The following is a 19,739-nucleotide window of genomic DNA, read 5'->3' on the forward strand; positions in this document are numbered from 1 at the left end:
AGAGCATGACGCAGACTTGCTTCTCCGCCTCTACCATGCATGGACAGGAATCCATCCACCCCGCCGGCTAGAGTCGCATCCTTAACAGTCATTGCCTATGCCTTCTCCTTAGGAACATCCTCCTTCGTGAGCAAGTCTTCCCCTTAGACCTCTGCCATCACCTTGGGGTCGCAATCGTCCTCCTCATCCTCCTAGCCCGCCTAAATGCAGGCATGGCTCCGAGCATTCGTGCCATACACCTCGGCTGTTATTTTGGTGCGGCGCTCCTACGTCAGCTGCTTGTACCAACTGATCTTATGGCTGCCCTTAGCGACGACATTCGGCGTCCGACAGGGAGGTGGGTGTGAGCGCGGGGGGGGGGGGGGGGGGGGGGGGGGGGGGGAGGGGAGGGGGCTCTACTATGAGCGATGTCGGTGTGGATAGGTGGAGAAATGAGAGACAAAATTTTTGTTTGGGGGGTCGTCGGCCGACATTTAATAGTTGGAGTAGGCTCCTCAAGCGGCTTGCCGCCTGCCCGACAATGATAAATGTGGTAAGAGGAACGACTGGGCTTCAATTTGGGTAGGTGGATAACTGGTGTGAATGCGACGACAGTTCATGAGCCAGCGAGGGTTTTCGGTGGCACCAGTGTGATGTAGTCCGGCGTAACAGACCTCTGGACACACTCCCCTCTCTATTTGGGGCCACCTTGAGGATTTCGGATGTTTGGACCGGTCTATCCAAAATGGGCATTTGTGGTGGAAGAATAAAAGTGTCCGGACCATTCCCTCTAAACATATATGGTCGATTTGGTGAGCCGCGTCGGAGGTGCCCTTAATGTAGTGAAGCATGTGTTGTTTCCCCTAAATGGCCCTTTCTAAACTTATTTGTTTCATTGGCTTCTTGAAAAACTTTTTTCAAAATATGGCCTTATATATAGATGCTAAACCGTTTGATGTTTGGTTTAGCATCACTACATTTGTATCTTTTTTCGAAAAGGAGGATAACCCCGGTTAAGCATAACTTCAAGCTGTCAAATGGTTGGATACGTTTTTGGAGGATTATGCTTAAATTTTAAAAGGGCAATTTAGGGATGATGATAAGTGAAGTGAAGCATGGCTGGTGGTACTGCATTATATTTCTCTGAATGTGTGTCTCCAATAAGCACATCAGGCTTTGCAGAGGGGCTCGGTATCCCCTCCCTCTAGTACTATTCCAAGAGCGTGCCGACTGAGTAGAGTAGTAATTTTCTCTCTTCATTGACTGCCGCCTGTGGTCTTCATCTGCTCCTCGTCTCCACTGAGCGCTCCCGTCCTCTCCTCCACTGATCGATCCGCCCTATTGGTTATCTCATCCAGCCTCCCCGGACCACGCCCCTGCCAACTGACTGCCACAGACCGTGGACATTTTTGGGTATATTTCCTATCGACTTGTTTTGCAGCTAAAGTAGCAATGCTTGGATCTAAATGTTACAGTATTAGTTCTCCTGCTTGAGATTCTGATCGATTTGTGTTGAGATCATGCCATTTTCGAGCGTCAACAGATTGAATCCAGGGTGGGATCGTGGGGCTCTGTATCTATCTAGTACAGAGTAGAGTACTACTGTATTCCTGTGCTCCTCGTCTCCGCTTCCTCTCGGTCTCCTCCATTGCGCTGCTGTTGCTGATCTTGTCCAACCTCCGTGGACATTTGGGGTATGTTTCTTGTCGATTTGTTTTCCAGTAAAGTAGCAATGCTTGGGTCTAAAAGGTTATTGCTTCTCCTGCTTGACGAGTCTCATCGGTTTGCATTGGCGGAATCCAGGGTGGCGGTTTCCTGTCATTATCCAGAGCAGCATGCATCGAAGGCACTGACCCAGATAGCGGCCTGGTAAAAATTTCCCTCCCATCTTTCTTGCTATTCTTTTCTTATGAATCTGCTGATTTGCTAGATCTTAAGTTCTCATTACTTATTCTTCCAGATCGAGTCAAGCGACCTCTGTTCTGCTCTGCCGATGACGCCGCCGCTGTCTTCTGCTCTGTCGTGAAGTATCAAAGGTGGGCTTGGTATGGATCTCGCAGTTCTGATTGGGAACTCAGTTCTAGAGGGGCTCGTTGAAATTAAAGCTTGGATTGGATTACAGCTCCCCATATTCATCTATTTTGCAGGTTTCCGGTTATTATTCAGAGCCTTTGGTGCCCAGCCGTTGCTCCCGCTTCATAGTTATTATTCTGACGACCATCCGACGAGGACACCGCCGCTGTCTTCTGCTCTGCCGCGAAGCACCAAAGGTGGGTGGGCTTGGTCCAGATCCCCACATTCATCGATTTGGCTTGGCAACTTAGTTCTAGAGCTTGGATTGTGTTACGGATCCCTACATTCATCGATCTGCAGGTTTCCAGCTGATTGATCCAGAGAGCTCTCATGAATATTGTCACGGGGGCCATGGGCAGCCTGATCCCCAAGTTGGGCGAGCTGCTCGTGGAGGAGTACAAGCTGCACAAGCGCGTCAAGAAAGATGTCGAGTTCCTCAGGAAGGAGCTTGAGAGCATGCACGCTGCCCTCATCAAGGTTGGCGAGGTGCCGCGGGAGCAGCTCGACAGGCAAGTCAAGCTCTGGGCCGACGAGGTCAGAGACCTCTCCTACAACATGGAGGATGTCGTCGACAAGTTCCTCGTACGCGTCGACGGCGACGGCATTCAGCAGCCCCATGACAACTCCGGCAGATTCAAGGAGCTCAAGAACAAGATGATCGGCTTGTTCAAGAAAGGCAAGAATCACCATCGGATAGCTGACGCCGTCAAGGAAATCAAGGAGCAACTCCAGGAGGTGGCTGCTAGGCGAGACAGGAACAAGGTAGTTGTTCCTAATCCTACGGAACCAATTACTATCGATCCTTGTCTTCGAGCTTTGTACGCAGAAGCAAGAGAGCTAGTTGGCATCTATGGGAAGAGGGATCAGGAGCTCATGAGGTTGCTCTCCATGGAGGGTGATGATGCCTCTAACAAGAGACTGAAGAAGGTCTCCATTGTTGGATTTGGAGGGCTGGGCAAAACCACTCTTGCTAGTGCAGTATATGAGAAGATTAAAGGTGATTTTGATTGTCGGGCATTTGTTCCCGTCGGTCAGAACCCTGACATGAAGAAGGTTTTAAGGGATATCCTCATTGATCTCGGCAACTCTCACTCAGATCTTGCGATACTGGATGCTAATCAGCTTATTAAAAAGATCCATGAATTCCTAGAGAACAAGAGGTATGCATCAGTTACAACAAAAATGTACACTATATGATATATTTGTTTCGCATGCTAGCTGTACAAGTAATACTGTAATAGTAGTGTGTAAATATATTGTACTCACACGGAAGGGTTCAGAATAATTTTCAAGGTCACCTTTACTGATGTATGCAGTTTGCAGTAAACTGTAAACCTTATAGGTGCTCTATTTCAAGCCTGTATAAGTATATATGTTTGATTCTTCCCTCCTTTCTCGAAATAATTAGTAACTACCTCTTGTTGCATTTGTTACAATGGCTGAAACTTATTGGCATTGGTCCAAGAAATCCATCTAAACTTCTTTAGAATCTTACTATCAGCAAAATATAGACAAAAGGATAATGCTACACAATTTGAGTGAGTCTCCAAGAGGTTCATTAGCTGTCATATATTAAATTGGTGGGCTAATCTGTACTAGGGTCGTCCCAATATATCTACCTGACCATTTTAACTTCCGTAGTTAATTGTATTTTACGTGTGATCACTGATCCAGCAATTTGCTATTTGCGTTTTACTCCCTTGAATCTTAAATATTAGTTTATTTTGTTCATCATCTGATTGTAGGATCATAATGCATGCTTCATGAGAATCAGATTATCGAGTTTGAGACGCACGCTTCTTACTAGTTCATTTTTTAATATATGCCCTTATCGATGTATAGTTCCATCCATATATTCGTATGGCCCTCAGCTTTGTGATATGTATAGACCTTACACTGATACTCTGAACTAATGTAGGTATCTTGTCATAATTGATGATATATGGGATGAAAAGTTGTGGGAAGGCATCAACTTTGCTTTCTCCAACAAGAATAGTCTAGGTAGTCGGCTAATCACCACAACCCGCAATTTCGATGTCTCCAAATCATGTTGCTTATCGGCTGATGATTCAATATATAAAATGAAACCTCTTTCTACTGATGACTCCAGAAGGCTCTTCCATAAGAGAATATTTCCTGATGCTAGTGGATGTCCAAGTGAATTTCAACAAGTGTCTGAAGACATATTGAAGAAATGTGGTGGAGTACCACTGGCCATCATTACTATTGCAAGTGCTTTGGCTAGTGACCAGCAAGTGAAACCAAAGCATGAGTGGGATATTCTACTCCAATCCCTTGGCTCCGGAGTAACCACAGATAACAGTTTGGTTGAGATGCGGAGAGTACTATCTTTGAGCTATTATAATCTACCGTCTCATCTGAAAACTTGTCTACTATACCTATGTATATATCCAGAAGATAGCACCATTGATAAAGATAGACTGATATGGAAGTGGGTGGCCGAAGGATTTGTCCACCATGGAGATCAAGGGACCAGCCTGTTATTGGTCGGATTAAACTACTTCAACCAGCTCATTAATAGAAGTATGATCCAGCCAATATATGATGATTTCGGCCAGGTACATGCTTGTCGTGTACATGATATGGTTCTTGATCTTATTTGCAACTTGTCACATGAAGCAAAGTTTGTTAATGTATTGGATGGTACTCGTGATAGCATGTCTTTACAAGGCAATGTTCGTCGTTTGTCCCTTCAAGATAGAAATAAAGATCATCAAGGCACACCTCTCAGAAATTTCACGGGTATATCACGAGTGAGGTCAATTACTATCTTTCCACCTGCTGTTAGTATCATGCCAGCTCTGTCAAGGTTTGAAGTTCTGCGTGTACTTGATATGTCGAACTGTAACCTTGGGGAAAGTAGCAGCCTGCAGCCTAACCTCAAGGGTGTTGGACACTTAATTCACCTAAGGTACCTAGGTCTATCAGGTACCGGAATTAGTAAACTCCCGGCTGAGATAGGAACCCTGCAGTTTCTGGAGGTGTTGGATCTTGGATACAATCATGAGCTAGATGAATTGCCGTCCACTGTTTGTAATTTGAGAAGATTAATCTGCCTAAATGTTTTGAACAATAAGGTGGTTCCAACTCCTGGTGTGTTGCAGAATCTGACATCCATAGAAGTGTTGAGGGGGATCTTGGTCTCTCTGAACATTATTGCACAAGAGCTTGGCAACCTGGCAAGGCTGAGGCAGCTTCGGATTCGCTTCAAGGATGACAGTTTGGATTTGTATGAAGGTTTCGTGAAGTCTCTATGCAACCTGCGTCACGTTGAAAGACTACGTATTGATCGCAATTCCGGAGAAACATCTTTTGAACTGATGGATCTCTTGGGAGAACACTGGGTGCCTCCTGTACATCTCCACGAATTTGTATCTTGGATGCCCAGCCAACTCTCTGCACTGCGAGGGTGGATAAAGAGAGACCCCTCGCATCTCTCAAACCTCTCCAAGTTAATCCTCACGGCAGTGAAGGAAGTGCAGCAGGAGGACGTGGAAATCATTGGGGGGTTGCTGTCCCTTCGACGTCTCTGGATAGCGAGCACCCACCAAACATCGCGGCTGCTAGTCATCCGTGCAGATGGGTTCCGCTGTATGCTAGACTTTGAGTTGGTTTGTGGATCAGCCGCACAAATAATGTTTGAATCAGGAGCTTTGCCGAGGGCGGAAAGAGTTGAGTTCAGTCTCGGCGTGCGGGTGGCGAAAGAGGATGGTAACTGTGGTTTCGACTTGGGCCTGCAGGGGAACCTGCTCTCCCTTCGGCGGCGTGTCTCTGTTTATGTTTTTTGTGGTGGAGCGAGGGTTGGGGAGGCCAAGGAAGCGGAGGCTGCGGTGAGGCGCGCCCTCGAAGCCCATCCCAACCATCCCCCGATTGAAATTTACATGTTCCCGATCCCGCATATATTAGAAGGTACTGACGCTCCACCCAACTAATTCCTCGTGCACTTACGAATGTGTTCTCTCATGAGCGCCTGACCTTATTACTTTCTGCATTGATTTGATCTCCAAATCTATCAAGGTGCTCAAGATGATGATTTAATGTGATTACCCGGTTGGAGGACCGATTTCTGACCCAGAGTGACTGACATTGCTTCAGGTGTGTTCTCAATCTGTTCATATTTACTCATCATATTATTCTCCACCTTTTTTTCCATCTCTAGAGCTCAGCTTGTCATTGCATTGTTCAATTGTGCTTCTCTAGCAGCTACGGAAATTCTGAACAGGCAAAGGTAATTTTACAGAAGTTTCTTTGGCATAAGTATCTGAGAAAAATGCACTTGGCACAATTTACCTTTTCGCAGTAGAAAAGAGTCAGTGGATCATACCTTCTTAATTGTTCGATTGCTCGTAATACTTGGGGGCACTCTATGATTGCTGTGTGCTTTTAGTTTTGATATAGTTCCTGTTAGCATGGACAGACTGTGTGATTGGTTCATGAATTTCAGGGTGGTTCTAATGAGGAAATGATGCTTGCTTCAGAAATAGTTTCCATTTGTACCTAAGCTGTGTAGTTGGTAAAGTTGCATTTTGGATGTTCTGTTGGTATAGCTTACAGAAGAAAGACTTGCGTTGTGCAGGTACCAGGGGCGCAGGTTACTGCTAGTGGCGTCTGAGATGTTTCATAAACGTTGGGTGGGCACCGGTCATGCAAAAAATTGAAGGATAAAAAGGTTCCGAGAGGTTGTGTGATGTGCTCCTTTTAAATGGCAGTCGCTTGCATAAAGAGATGTTGCTTGGTTTTTTAGTAAAGCGTTGTAGTAAGTTGCTCTGTTTCGGCTGAGAGCCATCGTTGTTGCTGTCTGTTACATCGAATGGCTGGCTCATGTCATGTTGATGTTTTTTTTATCTGAACCGGACAAACCTGAGGGTGTAGTATCATGTTTGTAATGACTGAAATTCTGGGCTCACCCGAGCTCCTTAATTCGTAAACAACTGCGACTCATTGTTGGATTCCTTACTTCAGAAAATATTTACTTGCTCTGGCTCATACAGCTCTGCATGTTTTGTAGTGGTTTGTCGCTGTTTAGGTGCTGCTTCAGACTCCTGGTACCTTTGGCCGCTGCTGCTACTGCATGAGCTTTGTATGGCATTGTTAGTATAGTTTGGTATCATTGGGTTTTCGCCCCATGGTGAGTGTCCATTGCGCGCACTCGCAGCGGTTTCCTGGCGATAAGTTGAACTTGATCTTTCTCTTTCCCACCTCCTAAACGTCTATTCAGACTTGTGTATATTTGCATTACGGGGATTACCCGAGTTCAAAAATAAATATTATTTACTAGTTCTGCCAATGTGTTTCCGTTACATACAAATAAAAGGGTGCTTCCAGCTACAAGTATATTTTTGAGAAGGGCCATTGCAAAACGAAATGAAGCCCAAATTCTACCAACATGTTTCTGTCACATATACATTAAAAAAACGGTGTAGATGTCCCGTCAAAAAAGGGTGTATGTAGGAAAAGGAGTTCGACGCCGCCAGCTCCCTCCTAATGAGGTGAGATGACAAAGGAGAAGGTCACCGCTCGAGTTCCTAATGAGTAGCCAAACTACATCAGCACCAGCCGACTGTCTTTGTTACAGTCAAATAGAATTAGGCCTTTGGCATAGATCTTTTGAGTTTAGCACTCTGTTTATTTCTAGGATTCAGTATCAGTACCTGGTTATGAAGACTTCCTTTTGTAATTCAGTGTCAGGATCATGTAATACTAGATCATATGGATATGATCTGTCCTCTGCAGTATTTTTCTTAGCACTATGCACTCCATCATTTATATATTTCAGACCTTACTATGAGCTACTCAGCAGTTAATCAGTTATGTCAGCCTACAGTGCATGGATAATATTTTCTTATCTGAATATATATGATCAACCTGCCTGCCCCAAATGCATATTGATAGAGACATACTGATGATAGTGTTCAGCACCATTTTCATATGCTCAGCAACATATCTATGTAGTCCCCTGAACTAGCCCACTGAATTTTACAATTTTACTGCACACCTCAAGACTGGAGCGCCGCGTTTGGAGGAACATTCAAGACAAACATAGATGGAAGAAGCTGAACACTTCCTACCATTGTGAGTTTGCTTTTTGTGTGTTCTGTTTCCTCTCTTGCAGTACTGTTTGCAAGGTATTTTGCTGCCACTGCCCAATTACTGGCCTTTAATACTGTAAGGACAAGCAGAGTGACTACACAATTCAAGATTTTGGTGTATTTGGTTGTATTGTAAGGACAGGCAGAATGACTACAGAATTTCAAATTTTTAGTAGCCTTAATTAGTTGTGCAGTACTAGTTACAAATAGTGTGTGTGTAGTACCTAAGGGTAGTGTCAGAAAAATATAATGCTGAACTGGATAGCCTTTCTCTGATTTTAAGTTTCCTTCTAGACAATAAAACATATATTTGTTCATGTGTGAACGAGAGGTACAATCATCAATGCCGTGTAGGTTTCCGGGAGCTTAGCCACAATTTTTCCCAAATGGTAACCACACCACCATCAGTGATATGAGAATACCTTGAAGTGTATACAGATTGATCAAACACTCAATCTTCATCCCCTAGCTAGCCTCACAAGTATCAGCAAGTGAGTGCCTCATACATATTTTTTTCGAAAAGGGGATCTCTCTGGCCTCTGCATCAGAGTGATGCATACGGCCATCTTATTAACGAAATAAAAGGTTCCAACAAGGTTCCAAGGTCTCTGACTGAAAAGTAATAAAAAGACAACTCATACAGAGCAAAAGAGGCTGGACACACAGACTAGCCAAGATAAGATGCCACAACCGGCTGGCTAAAGATAGATAGGTAAACTAATTGCCTATCCTATTACATGACCGCCATCCAAACCGGTTGAAGATATCCCGAGCTACCATCTTCCAGCGGATAGATCCAATAACCAAATGCTCCCTGGCCGCCATCGGAGTGAGTAGCGACCATGAACGGATCATGGCCGTGGCTCGGAAAATAACCTGCAAAAAATGAATACGTGATGTTCTGTTAAATACCAAATCATTTCTGCAAGTCCAGATAGTCCACAACATAGCGCAAACTCCAACACGAATATGTTTCGTTAATTCAGGCTCAATCCCAGTGAGCCATGTCCCAAATAACGTAGTGACAGAATTCGGTGAAGTAATATTAAAAGCAATGTGAACCGTCCGCCAAAGTACTCTGGCAAGCGGGCAATCAAAAAAGAGATGTTTGATCGTCTCGTCCCGATCACAGAAGCTACACCGCGTAGGTCCTGTCCAATTACGCTTAATCAAGTTATCCTTGGTTAAAATAACCTGTTTATGGACAAACCACATAAACACTTTTATTTTCAAAGGAACTTTGACATCCCAAACATGCTTGGAGGTAGGAATGGAGCTCGAATTAATTACATCAATATACATTGATTTAACCGTGAATACTCCAGACCTAGTCAGTTTCCAGCGCAATTCATCGGGTTGTTGAGAAAGATGGACATCCATTAGTCTCCGAACTAGACGGAGCCAATCTTCCCAACGATTGCCCACTAACGACCGTCTGAACTGAATATTAAGGGGGATGGATTGAAACACCGTAGCAACAAACACCTCACGTCGTTGAACAATACGATATAAAGACGGATATTGAATGGCCAAAGGTGTCTCACCGAGCCAAGTATCCTCCCAGAAGCGTGTACTAGCGTCGTTGCCAATAACAACCTTTGTCCTATAAAACAGAGATTGTTTGACTTTCATCAGGCCTTTCCAGAAAGGCAAGTCAGTTGGCCTGACTGTGACCTGGGACAAGGACTTTGTCTGTAGATACTTGCTGCGAAGGATTTGGGCCCACATGGCATCAGTCTCAAAAGAAAGCTTCCACAGCCACTTGCTAAGAAGGCATCTGTTCTTGACTTCAAGATTCTCAATACCAAGACCCCCTTGGTCTTTCGGTCTACGGATGATATCCCATTTTGCAAGTCTGTATTTTCTTTTTAGATCATCACCCTGCCAAAAGAAACGCGATCGATAAAAGTCCAGTCTTTTCCTAACACCAACTGGGACTTGAAAAAACGATAAGAGAAACATAGGCATACTCGTGAGCACCGAATTAATCAGAATTAATCGGCCTCCATATGACATGAGCTTGCCCTTCCAGCAACTCAATTTCTTCTCGAACCGGTCTTCGATGCACTTCCATTCTCTATTGGTCAGCTTTCTATGGTGGATTGGAATACCTTGGTAAGAGAAAGGTAAATCCCCCAAGTCGCACCCAAACAATTGCCGATAAGCCTCCTGCTCGTCTTTGGCTCTACCAAAGCAGAACAGCTCGCTCTTATGAAAGTTAATCTTTAACCCGGTCAATTGTTCGAAAAGGCATAACACCAGCTTCATATTTCTCGCCTTGACCAGGTCATGCTCCATAAAGATGATAGTATCATCAGCGTACTGAAGGATGGATACACCTCCATCAACCAGATGAGGTACCAAGGCACCCACTTGACCGTTCTCCTTAGCCCGTCCTATCAAGATGGCTAACATATCAACCACAATGTTAAACAAGATAGGGGACATCGGATCTCCTTGTCTTAGGCCTTTATGTGTCTGGAAGTAATGACCAATATTGTCATTCACTTTAATTCCCACACTCCCTTTTTGCGTAAATGATTCAACCTGGCGACGCTAGGCTTCATCAAAACCTTTACGCAATGCCTGTTGGAGAAATGGCCATTTAACCTTATCGTACGCTTTCTCGAAATCCACCTTAAAAATGACACCATCTAACTTCTTGGAATGGATTTCATGGAGCGTTTCATGAAGGACGACCACCCCTTCAAGGATGTTTCTGTCCGGCATGAAAGCAGTTTGGCAATGCTGCACCACAGAATGTGCAATCTGTGTGAGCCTATTAGTCCCGACCTTGGTAAAAATTTTAAAACTAACATTGAGAAGGCAGATCGGCCTGAACTGCTCAATTCTCACAGCATCTGTCTTCTTCGGAAGCAGTGTGATAGTTCCAATGTTCAAGTGAAATAATTGAAGCTGTCCAGAGAACAGATCATGAAACATAGGTAGCAAATCCCCCTTAATAATATGCCAGCACTTCTTGTAGAACTCCACCGGAAATCCATCCGGTCCAGGAGCCTTATTATTTTTCAACTGTGCTATAGCATCAAACACCTTCTTCTCCGAAAATGGAGCAACCAGAATATCATTTTCAGCAGCCGAAAGTTGAGGCACATCCTCAGTTCTGGACTCATCGAGAGATACACAATTATCCTCCGGAGGTCCAAACAACTGCCTATAATACTCGGTTATATATGTTTTCAGGTTATCCTGTCCTAAAATAGTGCCCTCATCTTGTTCAAGTTGGAATATTCTCTTCTTTCTGTGCTTACCATTAGCAATCAGATGAAAGAATTGAGTATTCGCGTCCCCTTGGACCACTTTGCGAACCTTAGCCCGCAAAGCCCACTTCAATTCTTCTTCGCGGAGAAGTTCTTTCAACCTCTTCTCTGCGTCAGTTTTAACCTGGCACTCAGCAGGCATCAAAATCGTGGATTCAGCCTTAATGTCCAGATTCTGTATAAGAGAGAGGAGCCTGTCCTTCTCAACCTTATATACCCCACTAAGGTGCTTAGCCCAACCCCATAAGAAACTTCTCAAGCTCCTAATCTTATTTTGCCAACGCTCGACCGCGGTCCTACCGCCTACACCCTTCGCCCATTCCCTAGCGATCAGGTCTAGGAACCCTTCGCGTTCGAACCAGCCCATCTCAAAAAAGAAGGTATTTTTGTTTCCCACGTGGTTCGGCTCCCCTGAGTCAACGAACAGGGGTGTGTGGTCGGAAAAACCCCGTGAAAGAGCTTGAACCGTCACAAGCGGGAACTTCTGTTCCCACTCCACACTCGCAAGAACGCGATCAAGCTTTTCGTAAGTCAGGTTGGGCAAAGAGTTAGCCCAGGTAAACTTTATACCAGAAAGCTCTATCTCTCTCAGATCCAAGCTTTCAATAATAGTATTGAACATGAACGACCACCTGCCGTCAAAGTTATCATTATTCTTCTCCTCTCTCCTCCTAATGATGTTGAAATCACCCCCAACTAAGATTGGAAGCAGCTCGGACCCACAAATCCGAACAAGATCCGCCAAAAATTCCGGTTTAAGCTCGGGCTGTGCGGCACCATAAACCGCCACTAAAGCCCAGTTGAAACCATCAACCTTAGACCTGACTCGAAACTTAACCGCAAAGTCGCCCATCACTACACTCCGAACCTCGAGCGAATCACATCTCACACCCAGCAAGATACCACCCGATCTTCCTCGCGGAGGGAGGCAATGCCAATCAAAATCAACACCACCCGTAAGAGAGGAAAGGAACTGGGGCGCAAAGTTGTCTCTACCAGTTTCTGATAGAGCAATAAAATCTAAACGATGCTCCAGAGATGCCTCAGCAAGAATCCTTCTTTTAGCCAAGTCTTTCAGACCTCTGCTATTCCAAAAGATTCCTTTAATCACTCATCATGAAATTTTTTAGTAGTCCGAATCCTAGCACTCCGACGAACTGCAGAATCGGGGTAAATTTTCCGTTTCCACTTACGCTTGGGTTTACTAGGTCCTGACTCCCGATCCTCATAACCGGGCTCAGCGGAACAAAAAACTGCATTCTCTATGGGCATATCATCATCCTCAAACTCATGATTGGATGGTGCTAGATCCACACACATATTATCGAGCACTCTAACCCCTAATGCATCAATCTCATTGTCATTCATTGGTTTAACCGCTGCAATATTACGAATAGTTTCTAAGGCACGCTCCGCCTCCAAATCTAACAAATCATTCACCAAATTGGAAACCTCACTATATGTATCCCCGAGTGAAACTCCCAATTGGTTTGCATTATTTATAATCTCCTCATTAGAAAAATGCAATAAAGAATTAGATATGTTGACGGACATACCAGCAGAAATAGCAGCGTCCTGAAGCTTGGCGGCCCTCATAGCGCACCGCTGCTGCATATCATCCACCTCCGGAAGCTCGTGGACGCGCTCACTAAACCGTCTCCCCATCGAGGCAGGGTCTGGGATCCCGCCAAAAGCAACGACCTCCTCCATGGTAAAGCCTCGCACTGAGTCCCTCAGAGGAGCAACCGAGGTTACCGTAGGAGGTGGCTGCGGGCTCCCAAACCCCACCGGGGGATCCACGTCCACGGGGATAGACGGATAAGAGACGGCGGGGGCCGCCTGCCCGTGCCCTCCTCCCACCCCCCTGCCGATGTAGAGGGTAGAGCCGTCGGTGAAGGAGTGACGGTCCTCCTGACCGCAGGGGAAGAAGGGAGAGCCAGGGCCACCTGCCCCGCCCCCCCCCCCCCCAGCGCAGCAACTGGCTCGGGTGGCAGTGCCCCAACCGGGGTTGCAAGAGCCGAGGCCGCCTGCCTCGGGCTCCCTCCCCCGGCGCTAGCCGACCCCACCTGGATCGGCGTCCCCACAGGGGGGAAGGTTGGGTCCTCCTGACCCATGCAGCCCTCCCCACAGCCGACCATCACCGGCTTCACCGGTGCCACCGGCGCCAGACGAAGAGAAGGAGAAACCGGAGCCACCTGCCCCCGACTCCCCTCCCCATACCGAACCACCAAGTCAGTGGACGCCTGTCGTCCCGAGACCACTGAGATGGTAGGAGAGAGCACTCCCACGGGCGTCCCCAACACCCCATCCTCCATAGGACTAACCACAACATCAAGCTCCAACGGTGGAAGCATACACTCAAAGCTATCATCAGACTCCACCCTGTCGCTCCAGAGCCGGGGAGGAGCCGATGCTGACTCAAAGGATCCAAACCTCAGCGTATTCATTGGTACCGCCGGGTCCAAGGGAGACTCTACTCCAGGACCATCACCAGGCAACTGAGCATCCGGACTCGACCCCTTGGCCTTGTCGCGACCCGGCTCATTATGCGGGTTCCCACGAGCACCGGCATCATCATCCCCCTCGTGCAAATCCATAACATCATCGGAAACCACCTCGGCAAACAGCTCCGAATCCTCGAACTCAATCTCAAGAGGAAACACCTCTCCCCCATAGAACCAGTTGACCATATCTGGGACAAAATCGATGTCCAAAACACCCACTAAGAGCCGAGCCACCCCATGGGAACGGGTGAAAGCCATGTCCACATCCTCAGTCTTACCAACCATCATACCCAAACTCGCCACAACGCGAGCATCTGTCAGAGCCTCAGACGGGGCCCCTGAAAACCGCAGCCACACCTGAGCGAGCGGTTTGCCCTTAGGTTCCACCTTTTTCCACTCGTGAAACTCCAGGATGCACTTAGTACCCGGCACCTTACACAACCCAAAACTCTGCAGCTTCTGCAAATCATCCACCGAAGGGAAATCAACCCTAAACACATTGTCCTCAATCTGGACGAGCTCCCATTGAAAATCACCTCGAGCCAGTTCATGGAGGCGCTGCACAATTTGAGCCTCAGAAATCACTTCACATGTAGCTTTCACAAGTCCAGTAGTCAAACTTTGAGTCTCAACTCGAATCTGTGAAGTGATTTCTGGACTTGTGACTCAAAGTTGAGACTCAAAGTTTGACTACCGGGACTAAAGGGGTCTGACCTATAGTCCCGGTTGAAGACACAAACCGGGACTATAGGGCAATTTTCAAACTCTACCACCCCCCCATGTATCGCTATTTCAGTTTTGAAAAAATCAAAAGAAAATGGTAAAACTTCAAAAAATAAAATCCTTCGAGAGGTAGTTATATTACTACATCTACTAGTTAGGAAAATTTGAAAACTTCAATTTGGACATGTTTTGCAAAAAGTATAGGGAAAATTTAAAACGGCTATAACTTTTGCATACGATGTCAGAAAAAAAGTATAATATATCAAAAAATTCAGCACGAAAATCCGCACACGATTTTGACAGCCTACGGCCTGTTTGCAATTTTTTAGAATCCTCAAATTCAAAAAAGGAAAAAAAGATATGCTCAAATTTTAGTTTTTTTGGTTAAATCTGGTCAAACTATGGTCAAACTACTTATTCAAGAAGTATTAATGTTACTACATAATTATTCAAGAATATTAGTGTTACTAAATAATTATTTCAATTTTTTGAATTTTGGTCAAATCTGGTCAAACTATGGTCAAACTGTGGTCAAACTTATTCAAAAAATATTAGTGTTACTAAATAATTACTGTTTTTAGAATAATAGTTTCAAACTCAAACGGTGAAACGAGTGACCTAATGCTCAAGCTAAACTGCTGAGGGTTAATAGGATTGTCAGCTTACATTTGTCAGGAAAACAACAAGTGCAGACTTGAAAAGTAGAGGGAATAGAACTCCGAAGTTAAGCATGCTCAGGCTAGGGGAGTGAGAGGATGGGTGACCGGCCGGGAAGTTAGACGATTTGGAATGAGTGATCCACACTTGAGTAGTTAAGAGGGGTGATTAGAGAATAAATCATCAAATAATTCAGAAAATTGAAAATAAAAACCCAAAATTTTCAGAAAAAAATTTCAAAAAAAAACCTTAAGTACCGGTTGGTAACACCAACCGGTACTAAAGGTCCCCCATACCACAGCGCGAGCTCACGCCACGTGGTGGGCCTTTAGTGGCTGTTCGTGCCAAACCGGTACTAGGGGGGGGGCTTTAGTCTCCACTCTTTAGTGCCGGTTGCCCTTACGAACCGGTGATAAAGCTTCGTTTTCTACTAGTGTCTCTCTCCGATGAAGTGCTGCAGCAGGTGCATCGCTTTGAAACCTCTCGCGCTGTCTGGGTGCATGTCGAGGAGATGTACAACATCCACTACCGTGCCAGCATCGTCCAGATCAAGCTGGACATGGCGGTCTTCCGGAAGGGCAACCTCTCCATGGCGGACTACTTCGCGAAGATCCGCGCCAACGCCGACCAGCTTGCTGCCGTCGGCCATGCCATGCGTGATGAGGACATCATCACCGCTGTCATCACCGGTCTCGACAGCGACTACGAGCCACTCATCACTGCTACCACGACTCGTCTTGATGGCATGTCTCTTGGGGAGTTTTATTCCCACGCCATCGCCTTCGAGCGCCGTCGTGAGTACAACGCCGCTCGCCTTCATCCCAGCGGCTCCTCCGTCAACTACGTCGCTCGGGACTCCAACAGCAACACCAACAACAACCCTCCCAATCGGGGCAAGGGAAACTTCCGCGGCAAGGGTCGCGGCAACGGCGGTGACCGCGGCGGCTACAACAAATCTCGCGGAGGTGACCGCGGGAACCGTGGCGGTGGTGGTGCGCGCCAGCAAGGCGACTTCGGCGGCAACCAAGGCGGTGACCGCGGCGACTACGGCGATTGCAGTGACAACCGCGTCCAGTGTCAGCTCTGCCGCGGCCCTGGGCACTATGCCTGGGAGTGCGGCCAGCGCTACAACCACGCCTTCCAACCCCAACAATCCAAGATGGCTGGTCTCGCTGCTGCATCTCCTCCTTCCATCTTAGGAGATCCCGCCTGGTTCACTGACACCGGCGCCACCGACCACATCACCGGCGACCTCGATCGCCTCACGATCCGGGAGAAGTATCCAGGGAGGGATCACATCCACACAACCGATGGCTCAGGTTTGCACATAGCTCATCGTGGTCATGCAATCCTTCCTACTCCCTCTGCCAATCTGAAACTTCGTAATATCTTGCATGTTCCTAATGCTGACAAAAACCTTCTTTCCGTTAATCGCCTTGTCGTTGATAATCATGCTTATCTAAAGTATTACCCTACTCATTTTCTTATGAAGGATTTGATCACCAAGAGGGTTCTACTTCAAGGCAGATGTGAGAATGGGCTCTATCCCATTCGGCCATCACCTCCTCGTGCTTTGTCTTCGGTTAGGTTATCTGCTGAAGATTGGCATGCAAGACTTGGCCATCCCTCCACGCAAGTTGTTCAGCAAGTTTTATCTTCAAATAAGCTAGCTTCAGCTAGTCGGTCTTTGACCCATGTGTGTAATGCTTGTCAGCAAGGCAAAGCACACCAGCTACCTTTCCCTAGATCATTGAGTGTTTCTTCCTTTCCCTTAGAACTTATTTTTTCGGATGTGTGGGGACCTACCAAAACCTCTTCTGGCGGGTTCCAGTACTATGTATCATTCATTGATGATTATAGTAAGTTTGTTTGGATTTATCTTCTCAAACGGAAATGTGATGTTTTTGATGTCTTTCGTGATTTTCTTGCTCACGTTGAACGCCTCTTGTCTCGCAAAATTCTATGTGTTCAGTCTGACTGGGGTGGTGAGTACGAGAAACTCAGCAACACCTTTTTTCGCCAACTTGGTATTATGCATCACGTTTCCTGCCCACACACACATTAACAGAACAGTTCTGCCGAAAGAAAACACCGTCACATTGTTGACATGGGGTTATCTCTGTTATCACATGCGTCTATGCCTCTTCGTTTTTGGGATGAGGCATATCTTTCAGCTTGCTACCTCATAAATCGACTTCCTAGTCGTGTCATTGGCAACATAAGTCCTATGGAAAAACTGTTTAACACCAAACCTGACTATACATCTCTCCGTACGTTTGGGTGTGCTTGTTGGCCCAACTTGCGCCCATACAACACACACAAACTAGCTTTTCGATCTCAACAGTGTGTCTTTGTTCGGTACAGCATTCGTCACAAGGGCTACAAGTGCTTACACTTGCCCACTGCCCGCGTGTCCATCTCTCGCGATGTCATGTTTGACGAAAAGGTTTTTCCATTCGCTAGTCCTCTCCCCTCTCCCATACCACCCAGGGTAGCCGAACATGCCATATTATTATTTCCGCATGACCACATGAACTATTGTACACCTGGTTTGCGTGCTAACTTGGATGCAGGATCTCCCACGGCACAGAAAATCCCAGGTGAAACCACCACGGGATCCCAGGAGGATCCTGGTGACCGATCCGAGGCTGATCCGGTCATGGATCCCGCGCTGTCGGCGGACAGCGACGCGTCTTCCCCCGCGCCAGGCAGCGGCGGTGCAGCAGCCTCCACAGTGGGCCGCGTGGCGCCTACTGACGGGCCGGCCTCCTCTCCACCCGCACCCGCGGCTCCACCCGCGCCAGTGGCGGGGTTCACACCTAGGCCGGCCTCCCTCCAGCCTGACATGCCTCGGGCCGAGCCACAAGTGGCTTCCGGGCGGGCTGCCGCCCCGCCAGCTTCCGGCTCAGGATCCCAGGCGGATCTCGGTCCCGCTCGCTCTGCCGCTGGTACGGTATCCCAGGAGGATCTCCCGCCTGGATCTTCTGCTCCGTGCGGATCCGATGCTCCGCCCGGCCACACCATGGTGACTCGCCTACGTGACAACACCCGCAAGGCCATGCAACGTACCGATGGCACGGTCATGTATGACCCGTCTCGACGTGCGTTTCTCGCCTCGCGGGAACCTACCGATCATCGTGAAGCTCTCCATTCTCCCGCGTGGCGTGCGGCCATGCAACTCGAGCTTGCGGCTCTTCATCACAATGGCACTTGGTCTTTGGTTCCACCACCATGGCATGTCAACGTAATTGACTACAAATTGGTTTTCAAACTCAAGCACAAGGCGGATGGAACAGTTGATCGTCATAAGGCACGACTCGTTGCAAAGGGGTTCAAACAACGATATGGCTTGGACTATGATGATACGTTCAGTTCTGTCGTCAAACCGGTCACTGTTCTCTTGGTTCTCTCCATTGCGGTCTCTCGTGGGTGGTGTTTGCCTCAGCTGGATGTCCAAAATGCCTTTCTTCATGGTGTGCTTCAAGAAGATGTGTACATGGGACAACCACCTGGTTTTGTGGATCCCAGGGCCCCACGACATCTCTGCAAGCTCAGGAAGGCAATCTATGGTCTTAAACAAGCTCCTCGAGCGTGGTATTCCAGGCTCAGTTCTCGTCTTCTTCAACTTGGTTTTGTGGCATCTAAGGCGGACACCTCCTTGTTTGTCTTTCATCATGCTCGTGTCACCATGTTTATGCTTGTTTATGTGGATGATATCATTGTGGCCAGCTCGTCTCCTACTGCTACCACCAAGTTGCTTGCTGATCTTCAGGCTTCCTTTGCTATCAAAGATCTCGGTCCTCTGCATTACTTTCTTGGAGTTGAGGTGAGATCATCGTCAGGGGGGATTGTACTTTCTCAACAGAAGTATATTGGCGACATTCTTCATCGAGCAAATATGGAGAATTGCAATATCTCTACCACACCCATGTCTTCGGCCGAGAAGCTCACCAAGGAAAGTGGGTCGCCATTGTCTCAAGATGATAGCACCAAGTATCATAGCCTGGTTGGTGCTCTTCAATATCTAACACTTACCAGGCCAGATATATCATTTGCAGTAAACCGTGTTTGCCAGTTTCTTCATGCACCCACAACTATACATCTCTCAGCAGCCAAACGGATTTTGAGATACTTAAAGTATACTCGGAGCATGGGTCTCTCTATAAGGAAATCTCCTTCAATGTTGTTGAGCTGTTTTTCTGATGCAGATTGGGCAGGGTGCAGTGATGATCGGAGATCTACTGGTGGTTTTGCTGTCTTTCTTGGTCCTAATCTTGTGTCCTGGAGTTCGAGGAAACAAGCCACGGTTTCTCGCTCAAGCACAGAGTCTGAATATAAAGCACTTGCAAATGGAACAACTGAGATAATCTGGATCCAATCAGTCCTTAGTGAACTTGGGGTTTTCATGGCAA

General features: G+C 46.9%; 1 protein-coding gene across 3 annotated transcripts; it reads left to right on the forward strand.

Annotated features, from left to right (window-relative positions):
* Window positions 1-1,140: 1,140 nt before the first annotated feature.
* LOC109747723 (disease resistance protein RGA5) lies at window positions 1,141-7,025 on the forward strand. Of its 3 annotated transcripts, none has more exons than XM_020306741.3 (9): window positions 1,141-1,392; window positions 1,523-1,673; window positions 1,783-1,848; window positions 1,940-2,024; window positions 2,127-2,249; window positions 2,353-3,212; window positions 3,971-5,982; window positions 6,091-6,168; window positions 6,650-7,025. In XM_020306741.3, exons 6-8 carry the CDS (start codon window positions 2,383-2,385, stop codon window positions 6,114-6,116), a joined length of 2,868 nt encoding a protein of 955 aa, XP_020162330.2. In that variant the 5' UTR covers window positions 1,141-1,392; window positions 1,523-1,673; window positions 1,783-1,848; window positions 1,940-2,024; window positions 2,127-2,249; window positions 2,353-2,382; the 3' UTR covers window positions 6,117-6,168; window positions 6,650-7,025. The 3 variants fall into 3 exon arrangements, with proteins under 3 accessions (XP_020162330.2, XP_040259300.1, XP_045090778.1); XM_040403366.2 differs by having other exon boundaries at window positions 1,940-2,015; XM_045234843.1 differs by lacking the exon at window positions 1,141-1,392 and having other exon boundaries at window positions 1,399-1,673; window positions 1,940-2,015.
* The last annotated feature ends 12,714 nt before the right edge of the window (window positions 7,026-19,739 follow it).

This window comes from Aegilops tauschii, chromosome 1 (assembly GCF_002575655.3).
Source record: "Aegilops tauschii subsp. strangulata cultivar AL8/78 chromosome 1, Aet v6.0, whole genome shotgun sequence".
Lineage (NCBI taxonomy): Eukaryota > Viridiplantae > Streptophyta > Magnoliopsida > Poales > Poaceae > Aegilops > Aegilops tauschii.

Bases quoted from the DNA above. Each gene is read 5' to 3' on its own strand.
- LOC109747723 (XM_020306741.3), top strand. From the start codon at position 2,383: ATGAATATTGTCACGGGGGCCATGGGCAGCCTGATCCCCAAGTTGGGC. The intron at 3,213-3,970 runs GTATGCATCAGT...GAACTAATGTAG, and splicing joins GAATTCCTAGAGAACAAGAG to GTATCTTGTCATAATTGATG. The intron at 5,983-6,090 runs GTACTGACGCTC...AAATCTATCAAG, and splicing joins GATCCCGCATATATTAGAAG to GTGCTCAAGATGATGATTTA.